Source organism: Syzygium oleosum, unplaced genomic scaffold, assembly GCF_021117445.2.
Source record: "Syzygium oleosum isolate NSW1041296 unplaced genomic scaffold, Sole_v2.1 Sole_v2.01, whole genome shotgun sequence".
NCBI lineage: Eukaryota > Viridiplantae > Streptophyta > Magnoliopsida > Myrtales > Myrtaceae > Syzygium > Syzygium oleosum.
In genome coordinates this window covers 2,828,246-2,839,352 of record NW_026607485.1, presented here as the reverse complement: position 1 = coordinate 2,839,352, position 11,107 = coordinate 2,828,246, and the positions used below count along the sequence as shown (strand labels likewise).

The following is an 11,107-nucleotide window of genomic DNA, read 5'->3' as shown; positions in this document are numbered from 1 at the left end:
CGGGTCTTTTGGCTCGGCCTCGGTGGACTTGGACGCGGGAGCAAGGGGCTCGAGTATGGGCACTGAGGTCATGAACTCATCCTCAACGGACTCGGGCGCTCAAGACCTGATCCTGGACGTTGGGGACCCAGGAACTAGCATTGGGATTTCCATGCCCAAACGTAATTTCCGATGAACGCTCATACCTAGTCGTATATTTGGAAAATGATTTTCGATTTTTAAAAGAGGAAATTGTTTTCCTGAAATTAAATATAGGTTTTCCGTTGACTCATTTTTCTATGCGAATAAATGCCAAAAAATGATAAAAATGTTCTCCCAGAATATGTTTTATGCAAAACAAACAAAGCCAAGTTCTACTATAAATTCCAATTTTCGTAAACTTTCTTTTCTCTCACGTACTCAAAGCTGTCATTTTAATTTATATTATGAATTTTTGCTCTAGTATACAGCTATTTTACTAGTTTATTACTTCGAAAGAGCAGCAATGGTAGCTCAGCTCTTACCATTCTCATCTCCGCGTGATTGCAAGTCTGAAACTTGCTCAACGTCTCCATCACCTTTGAACAATCACATTCAGAGGCTCTCTCTCTCTCTCTCTCTCTCTCTCTCTCTTGTGTGTACTCTTCGCTATAATTCACATGAAGATCGCAAAAAGATGGTGGATGGGTTTTATGGGGTCTGAATCTGATGAGAGACGTTTCCATCTTTGGCCTTTTCTTTTGATGCTTCTTTCCCTGCAAGCCCCTTGAAATCAATAAAAGATAGGGAAGGAGCGAAAAACGAAAAATAAAAGTATATATTATGCGGTAGTCTCAAGAATAAGTACAAAGATAAATTGAAGGTGAAAGTGATAGGTTAAGCTGTGAGAGCATAAAGTGGGATGAAGGGTCATCTTTTGCTTTATAAATAACCAGCTCTTAGGGCTAGCTTGCTTTCATCTTCTCCATCTTCTGCATCTTCTGCATCTTCTGCGTAGTTTCAACGTTTTAGAGTCGAAGAAAAAGGAGAAAAAGATAGGCAAAGTAAGTAGCAATTTCTTCTTTTTTGCTCAATTACCATATCAACTCTTTTGTTTCTTTATCATCTCTAGGGAAGAATCTTGAAGTTTGTATATCTTCCGCTCAGTTCTTGAGTTCCACTTTTTTGGGGTGAATGAATCTTTTCTTCAATTTCTCTATATGCTCCTTTCATATACTTCTGCAAAAATTCTCATCAATTTTCTTTTGGGTAGAATTTTTGTATCCTAAAAATTACTTTTCTGTTGATTGATTGATCCAGCTTGCGACCATGGTTTTTCCAACCCAAGCCACGCACGAGGAGTCCCCACAGAGGAAAATGGGGAGGGGAAAGATCGAGATCAAGCGGATCGAGAACACGACGAATCGGCAAGTGACTTTCTGTAAGCGGCGCAATGGCCTCCTCAAGAAGGCATATGAACTCTCTGTTCTTTGCGAAGCCGAGGTCGCCCTCATCGTGTTCTCCAGCCGTGGTCGCCTTTACGAGTATGCCAATGATAGGTATCCTTGTTCTCTGCTCTTTGGGGTGTTTAATTTGATTCTTAGGGTTTGCTCGAGTTTCTTGTATTTTCTTTTTGTGATTGGAAGAAAATTTCTTTTTCTGTCATTTTTTTTACAAGATTTGCTATTTTTATGGAAAGTACTGCGCTGGGTAAAGAAAATTCAGGCAAAATCTGAAGAGGGTGTTCTTGATCTGAACCTGATAAGATTTAGCATTCTCTAACATAGATTTTCTTGCCTTTCCCTTTTTCCCTTCTTTTTATATTTTGGATTTTGTTAGTTTTAAGTGAAGCTCATAAGATTGATCTCTCAACAAAGATTTCCTTTTACCCCTTTCTGCTACTCTCACTTTTACCCCTTTCTGTTTTGATGATACTCTCTTTATCTTGCACTTGTGGATCCCCAGATTTGATAGATACAACGACCATTTTGCTCCACATTAGAAACTAAGTAGCGAGATTTTTCTGCTTCTTTTTCTTTTCCCCTTTCCTTTTAGCTTATTTTCAATGTTTTTTGGGCTAAATCTCTGATACCATCTTCCTTCCTCATCCAATGCTTGGTTGGTTCGCTCTCTCTCTCTCTCTCTCTCTCTCTGTGATTGGTCGCTCAGGTCACCAAACCCTTCATCTTTTCTCGTTGACACTTCCTTAATAACACGTCAGTCTGAGTTTTGCACTTGAAAGGAAACACAGTTCGTACATCTCCAAGAGATTGACGTGATTCCCATCAGTTTACAGAAGACTAGGGTTCAGAAAAGCCAAGTCCAAATTACTTTTCTTTTATCTCTTTTATTTTTTGGGTATGGTTAGGTTTGGTTCTTTTGTTTTTTCCTTTTCTTGTTAAACATCTCTTATCCACGGAATCCCCACTCTTGGATCAGGTCTCAAACTAACCACAGGCTTGCTTTTTCCCAAACTCAACAAGGACCAGAAGTTTCAAGCACATGGAACCACACACTAATGTCAAAACATAACCCAAATTAGGGTTTTTTGGAAAACGTTTGACGATAATTTGATGTAATAAGCAAATCCACCGGAAGAAGAAACAAATGTTAAGTGGGTCTTTGACATATGTTTTTGTCTTTCTTTCAGATTGATGTAATTGTGGAATTGGAAAAACATTATGGGACTTAGATTAGGTCGGCTCAGTTGTTGTTCGCTCTTTGTTAGGTATACAATCTTTGGTCACGTCACCCTTTGATATGAACTTGGTTCCTTCGCTCCTGACACAAAGTTCAATTATGTCCTAAGTTCCTCTTTTTAATCACTCATCTTGAGCCGTAATTCATACTCAATACAAGCTAAGAAACAAACCCTTCCAAGGCATGTTTCATTTCCTTCTCTTTTTTCATCTTTTCTTTTTCTTTTTATTGAGTGAGAGGCAAAAGCATTTCTAAACTTAGCTCTCTCTCTCTCTCTCTCTCTCTCTCTCTCTCTCTCTCTCTCTCTCTCTATAGAGAGAGAGATGCACCAGGAACCTGCGAGCCAATAGGAGAGTTCTACGCAATCTTTTTGCTTCTTTCAAAGCATGGGGAAGCGATACAAAATAAAAGCTAGACTGTACTGGGTTGTACTCGGAGTTTCTCAAACTTAGAATGACTTGGATGTGATTATTTAAGCAAGTCCATCAAAAACACTTTTGACAACCACGAAAGATTTGTAAAAGTTAAGAGTTTTGAAGACCCAATATTTATTTATTTATTTAAATATGTTTAATGAGTATTCTCAGGAGAAATTAACTTTTTTTAATAAAAAAAAGCACGTTGGAAAGGCGTGCTTTTCATTTGAAAAGCACAATAAAAGACAGAAACATTGGACAATTAGGGTTTTTGCCAGGGCATTAACCAATGTGTAACAAGAATGCCCGACACCTGGCAAAGAGATTTAAGAGTCAGCCAATCATGTAATTCCTAGCAGTGAGGTTAACCAATCAGTTGCTCGAGAAAATTAAGGTATCTGCGGCCCCAGGAAATCAGTGGCCTTTGTTGCTTTTTGTGTGTTTCTAAGTTTCTGTTCCCTATGTCTGGTGCACTACGAAGTCTTAGGTTTCAAAGGGTCGCATCGCATCTTGTCATTTCTTTCCTGAAAAGATCAGATCTTTACTCAACCTCAACAAACGTTTAAAGCAGAAATCAGGATCCTTCACCGAGCACATGAGGATTTTAATAAAAGTTTTTGCCATGGTGATTGATTTGATGGCGATAGGATGGCAAGTCCTGTAGACTTTGTTCAAGGATGCGGTCTTCTGTGTATTGCATTTAACGCTAAAACATCACACTTTATGTGTTGACCAAACATTAAAACCATTGAGATCTCATGTCTTGAAATCCGAAATTTTAGTTTCGGTTCTTATCGAGAATAATTCCTTAAAATTCGACCACAAAGAAGTAATTCTTTGTTCAGTCCTAGTGTGGATAACCAAGTCTTTAACAAGACTTATGAGGTGAGTTTAGTCTGTCCGATGAAAGTTGATTAAATCTCTCATTTAACTATTACATTATAAAAAAATAAATATATGATTATCCACTTTGAGGGTGGCAATCCCTTAATGAGTTAGCATAGTTTGAGTGGCAACTCATGTACCGATAACATAAGTTAGAGCTTCTTCTAAAACAGACCAAAAAATGTCAACTTAATTATTTCGATTTTGGAAGTTTGAATTAGCTTTTAAGTATTCTATATGAAGTCTGTATTTTAGACAATGTGTTAAGCATCCGGCAGATCCTATCTCTGTGTTATTTCCAAAATTATCTTTTCCTTCTCCTCATTCTTAAAATTACTAACCTCTTTTCATATTCACTATGAGGAATCATAGATTTTCTTTTCCTTTGTGTGTCACTATTTGTTGTATAGAATCTTGACTATCCTTAAATATTTAAGCAGTGAAGAACAAAATCATATGGGATCATCATATTTCTTACAAAGACATGAATTTCTGGCAACTTAAACAAAAGCAAAATCTACGTCCAAAATAAAAAAAAAACCAAAAGCAAAATCGCCATTAGATGTTTTGCTACTCTATCTCTACTTAGTCAATAATAATAATAATAATAATAATAATAATAATAATAATAATAACAATAATAATATCACCACTGAAGTAGCTCGGTTTTTCTAATAAGATATATTTTTATAGGAAGAAATAATAGGCCAGACCTGAGCTCAACTGAAATGTTGGCTTGTTCTTTAGACCCTGTTAACCAATTTCCATGTAGGAGCGGGCTAAAAGTTTGGTAACAAAGAAGTAGGACCAGGGGAAAAATAAAATAAAATATAGGGACATAAATATCAATATATGGTAAAAGAAAGATGAGACTGCAAACATATTTTGCGGTGGCAATGAAGGTAGAATTGCTGATAGCCCTGTAGGAGTCAAACGGTGGGCGGAGGTGATGGTCTTGTCGGTAATTAATAGTGAAGTTGTTCCTGATTAAAGTTGTCTAGTAGAGAAATCTTGATGATGCATAGGTGTTAGAGGTTGCTTTAGGGTTAACTAGATGTGGTCACACATCTTGCTTTTATCCGAAAACATCTAGTATAAGGGAAGGCTGGCTTGTCCACTCTAATTAGCTCACAGATAGGAAAAATCATAATCTGATTTGGTGAAGATGTTTACACGTATTATCTTTTCTATCCCAAGGGCATTTCGGGAAGAAAAAAAAGTAAAGCGATCGCCTGAGAACAGGAAGACTTTGTATGTCATAGACGGGTTAAGGGGGTCAAGAGAGATACTACACTAAGATTCGCGAAATCCATGAGCTAAAATAGTGGCGACTCTTGATGTTCAAAATCTTGAAATTAAATGCTTTGACAACTTCTGTGATTGTTTCCTTAAATCAAATTAAGCAAGATTTCATTTGGTTCTCTTGATGCAGTGTCAAAGCGACCATTGAGAGATACAAGAAGGCTTGCTCAGATTCCTCCAGTAGCGGATCCGTTTCTGAAGCTAATGTTCAAGTAAAGATTATGAAATATGCTGCTTTTATCTGCGTTTCCATGTTGTACTTCTGTTGAATTAAAGATCTATGAAACTCAAACTAATAACTTCTCCAGATAAAAAAGAAGAAACAAATTCAGAAAGAGGCTATAAATTGCGTTGATATGTGATTTTTAAACCTAAAGGGACTTATAGTCATATAAGATAAACATGTTTGTTTGTGGTAGTTCACAAGCTATCTTAACCTATTAGCTTGTTCCATCATGAACTTGTGAAAGAAGCAATGCCAAGCTTCATATTATCCTCTCTTATGTTATACCATAATATGATATACATGCTAGTTTGAGAAGAGGCATGTATGGAATTAGGAAGATGGGTATACAAGTCAACAGATAACAATATAGTCGATGGACAGTATGTATTATTAAACTAAGTAGCTAACTTCCCATGAAACCTATGGTAGAATATGAGTAACTTCACTACTGACAGCTACTTGATTCAGATATATGATTTAGACACATTATGGTCACTATCTAATCTAATGTTCATGTATAAAGAATGGCAAAGATTCAGATTGCAGGTTATCTATTCATGTTTCAAACATGTTTTAAACCTTGATTGAGGAAATCGTTTGATTGGACCACGAAAATTTCCCGCATTTGTTTTCAGATAAGTTTACATGTGGGTGATGTTCACTTTTGTAACCTACCAACGATATTGGTTAGAGGAAGTTTCCTTCATTTAGGAATGAAGAAAAATATATCCATGTTTCACGTCATCTTCCTTGCTTTGCAAATTTCGTTAGATTTACGTTATATGTTAAATGTTACTATCTCATTACTGATACATTATGGATTTTTATTTTGACTCAATGGATATTGTAATTTACCTTTATAAGTAGTAATATCTTTCCCGTACCGACATAAAAAAGATACACTGTATACCTTCAAGGCTAACACCATCAAGAGAGTTACAGAAATTCTGGAGGGTGCATTTGTAGGTTTTTAAAACCTCAGGATCCTTAATCTAATGTTATGAAACTGCAGAGTGCATAAGTGTCACATTTACATGTTTAATATACAACGATGAGTTATCTCTCCGAATGCACTCGAGGTCGGGCAACAAAAGCTGAAATGGCAGATATGGCATTCATGAAATGGTGGACTAGTATATCCATACTCATCCTCGGCATCAACTTGTTAGGCTTCTATGTTTGTTTCAAATTTAATTCCTCTGGTTAAGTGATCTTTGAATTAAGAGAACCAAGAGTGCACAACAGTGTCAACACAATGGACAAAAACCTTGAAAAATAAAAGCACTATATATTATTTCCAGGTTCTTCCTTAATCTGAAGGATTTTACTGATGACATTTCCCTGACTGGTTAATGTTACAGTTCTACCAGCAAGAATCCGCCAAGTTGCAACAACAGATTAATAACATGCAGAACAATAACAGGTAAAGTTTAAGATCAGTGACATATTGTAACTTTGTAACACCCAAACATGAATCGATGCTACATATATGATCATTGTGCATTTGGCACGACAAAGTACTCTTTGGAAACCAGAAAGATCAAGGACGAAATTATGTGATTCCAGGCAACTGGTGGGTGACTCGATTGCTGGGATGAATATGAAGGATATGAAGACTACGGAACAAAAACTGGAAAAAGCAATCGCCAAAATTCGCGCCAAAAAGGTATGCATTGGAATTCTATCAATTTTCTAACAATACGATTACTCTTTATTATTAACCAATGAATGATCCTCTAATCTGCTGTTGTCTTCACTAATCTCTCTGTCTCACTCTCTATTACTTGCAGAACGAGCTTCTATTCGCGGAGATTGAATATATGCAAAAAAGGGTAGCTACTCTTTTGACTGATGCTTTATAAAGTATCTCTTCTAGCTTGTGTCAGATATATGTTTACCAGTTTGAGCATGCTCTCATATATGTGAGCGCTTGCGGGCACACAAGCATGTGAGTTGTTGGTGTGCTAGCAAGCAAGCATGGGTGCCCACGCACGTACATCCCTTTTCTCATGCGTTAGTTTATGCAGATGTGTGTCCATGTGAATGTGCAGAATAATTATATCAATTGATTGACCTAAATATCATCTAAAGCTATTCGAAAATTACGCAGTATTAAGATAAAGTGATTCCTTTTGCCAGTCTAGATAAAGTAAATCAAAGATATAACTTTAGCCCCAAACTGCAGAGGATCTGTATGTATCAGAAGATTCAGATACATAATAATTTTGTTGCGAGAGCTGGTTATAGTGAGTACTCATTTAGAAATCAGATATATACTGCTACGGCTCCATGGAGAGGAAAACAATAGAAAAGAAACGACATAAATATGATTCAGTGTACATTGTAAGATATACCATATTTGATTTGTTTTGCAAGAATTCAGGCAGTGAGCTTCTTTCCTACAATCAGTGACATTACAGTGAAAATATTCAATTGTTCGTATATCTTGAAGAAGAGGACAGAATTTTTCTGATATCAGATTTAATGTATCGCTTGTCTTTACGGTCCGCCTCATCTTCTGACACTAAAGTGTTGATATATCTTTGGTACCTTGTTTTCAATTCTTTGTGTCAAAGTAGGTATCCTGCAAAATTTCCAGAACTACGTGCGCTTGAAATTATGGTTTATGTGACTAGAAAATCTGCATGTGCTTTGAAGGCTGACATAAAACAACAAGATTTATTTCCTTCGCCATGACCATATAACAGCTGCTAGAGCTGTTTCCATGTAAATATCTTAATGCAGATTAACTTGATGCATCTATCAAATGATGTCTTTTAATGACATGCTTTTTGTGAATTTGATGAAATGCTGAATGATTTGTTTCTGTTGTACGGTTGGAGGAAATTGACCTACACAACAACAACCAAGTTCTCCGCGCAAAGGTCTCTCTCTCTCTCTCTCTCTCTCTCTCTCTCTATGTGAGTGTGTGTATCCCATTTGCATCTAACACCGAAGGATTCTTCTTGACCACAACAATACATTTCCCTCTTGAAAACTGCAATGACCATTTAAGGAGGCAACATATTAGTCTAATTCAAGTCAAGCTACTGATAATGAAACATTCCAACAATTAAAGGACTAAAAACTGGCCGGTTTGATCAAAGAAGGCGATGTACCATTACATTCGTGCAGCTTAAGGTTTTATAAAGGGTAGATCTATCCTAGTGATCTTATGGAAACGGAATGCAAGAATTCTGGGGTCTCATTGGTCATCGAAACATCTAATCATATGTCTTCTGGTTTAGCTTGAAGTTCTTGTTCTATCCCGTGTTCTCCTTTTGACCTATCAACTACGAATTTGCATTTTATCTTTGAGTCTTCTTTTAATTGAAGCATCAACTTAGACTACAAGTAAAACATAGAAGGAGCAGGTCAAAAGATGAAATATTAAACCCCCATAAAAAAGATTCCGGAAGACATTTACCGGTATTTCATTTTTTTCCTATGCTTCCTGATTTATCAATGTTTTTCAGTAGATTGAAGTTCAATTAGTTGTTAAACACCACCTTTTGCTGAATGGACGTTTACCAGATATACTTGCACAAGTATATTGCAATTAACAGGCGAATAACTAGATTGTGGGTCCTGGTGTAATGATGTGTAGATCGCGGAGAGCGAGAGGAGCCAACAGGCGGACATGAATTTGATGCCGGGAGGTGTGAACTATGAGTTCATGCAGCCATCTTCTTCTCAGCCTTTCGATTCCAGAAACTACTTCCAAGTGAACGCACTGTAGCACCCAAAGACTGCGAGTGTGCACAAGTGTGAGATCTCTCTCTCTCTCTCTCTCTCTCTCTCACACACACACACACACACACACACATCCTAATCACCTTTTAAATATAGGTAAAATCCAAGGTGCAAAGGTTGAATCGAATCTTTGACATTTGACACTATATTGATCGCAGTTCCAAAACTATTCACATCATGGACCGCTTAAATTAAATGACCAACTCTTGTCATAACTAGAGAGAATCCGATTAGGGTTTATAGCTACCTCCAAAAGCCAATTTTAAGTTATCTAGAAATATATCCAACATATAGTCTCCAGTGAACATGGTTTAAGCTTATCACCGAGCTTAATCAACCTAGATACGTGAATGGTACTTACTCATGAGCTGGTATGATGTATATGGTCTGTTTTTAAAGTTCAAATTATTAGTCTAGCAAGGAATGACATCTTTTCAGTCTTTCTGAACATTTGCTTCAAAGCAATTCATCTAGAGTTTCTAAGATAAATGGAACTCAAATTAGGTAATTCTTGTAGTCAGTGTGATGTCCATGACCATCGAGGTTGATGTGTATGCACAACACAGAGTCTTTCCCTTTGCCTGTAGTAGATACATATCAGTCTAGTAAAAATCTGGCATTGTCCATGACTAACAGAAGTGTAGGCATTTGTATTCAGTAATGATTTTTTTTTCTATAAAATCAAATCCATTCGTTCATAATCTCAGTCTGTACACCCCACTGATTCATCAACCACATTATAAAAGTATAAAGTACTGGATTCTGATTGGAGTTTAGAGGCTGCCCATTTGCATAGAACATCAGCAGAGGAGTTGCCCTCTTTGGAAATCCAAATTGAGTCTCCAAAGGCAGTTAGCTAAGAGATTTCCCCAAACATCATAAACCAGAGAGGAGATTCAAGAAGATGAAAACACAGCTAGAAATGCTCTAAGCATTTCTATTAAGTGCACCTACTTCTGCAGAAAAATTATCAGGCAAACTGATCATTCAGTCGTTTTCTTTTCTTGCCAAAGACGATGGCTCTGCTGTTTGCGCGCTATACATCCTGTGTGATTACCACGGAATCCTTTTCGTTTCCTAGCAATTCCTAGCCCCTAGAGTTATTTTCACGTCACAGAAAGTTGCAATATCTTACTCAAGCCTTTTCCCCCCTTGTGCAGCTAGTATTGATTGCAGGAAATATAACTAGTCTATGGAGCTTTTATGTGCCTATTATGATACTGGGATGGGCTTCATCAGATGCTAATCAAGTAGAAGCAGTTGGCAGATGCATCTATTAAGTGAAGGGCGTTCTCATCATTTTGTTAATTAGCATTCTTAGATGTCTTAAAATCGTCTTAAAATCCCAACCACCTTGTTAAGGAGAGTGTCTTTGGGTCCCTATGTACTAAACTGAATATGAACTATCGAACTCTGGTTGTGTTAAACTGATATATATTTACATGCGTCAGACTCTTTATGTGTTATTGCTTAGCAGCTTGTTCTTGTGCCCGTAGACCATGGCATCGAATCGCGTTTCTCTGCCACATGAGGTTCCTTAATTATGTCGAGGACTTTTGGTGTAATTTTTCTGTCGATGACTCGCTATTGGCCGTAATCGTTTATGGATGATGAAAATTTCATTCTTGAACTAATTTATTGACTATTGAGAATGACGGTTCATGGAAGATCCAATGAGTCCAGTGTGCAAATTTGATTTGCATAGCAATATTACTTCTTATGGTTCTAGTTCTTGGTACTTCTTTTTAATAACATCTTTACTCGATGTAAGATTTCAATGTCGATATTATGTTAATCTCATATTTCAATATATTTAAATATTGAATGTTTCTTGACAAATTTGAATCAAGATAAATGATTTTTTCTT

General features: G+C 36.8%; 1 protein-coding gene across 2 annotated transcripts; it reads left to right on the top strand.

Annotated features, from left to right (window-relative positions):
- Positions 1–860: 860 nt before the first annotated feature.
- On the top strand, positions 861–10,706 carry LOC115690052 (floral homeotic protein AGAMOUS). Of its 2 annotated transcripts, none has more exons than XM_030616288.2 (9): positions 861–1,022; positions 1,279–1,517; positions 5,392–5,473; positions 6,849–6,910; positions 7,054–7,153; positions 7,278–7,319; positions 8,331–8,372; positions 9,095–9,254; positions 10,401–10,706. In XM_030616288.2, the coding sequence occupies exons 2-8, from the start codon at positions 1,288–1,290 to the stop codon at positions 9,224–9,226; spliced, it is 690 nt and encodes a 229-aa protein (XP_030472148.1). In that variant the 5' UTR covers positions 861–1,022; positions 1,279–1,287; the 3' UTR covers positions 9,227–9,254; positions 10,401–10,706. The 2 variants fall into 2 exon arrangements, with proteins under 2 accessions (XP_030472148.1, XP_056174230.1); XM_056318255.1 differs by lacking the exon at positions 861–1,022 and adding an exon at positions 1,094–1,148.
- The last annotated feature ends 401 nt before the right edge of the window (positions 10,707–11,107 follow it).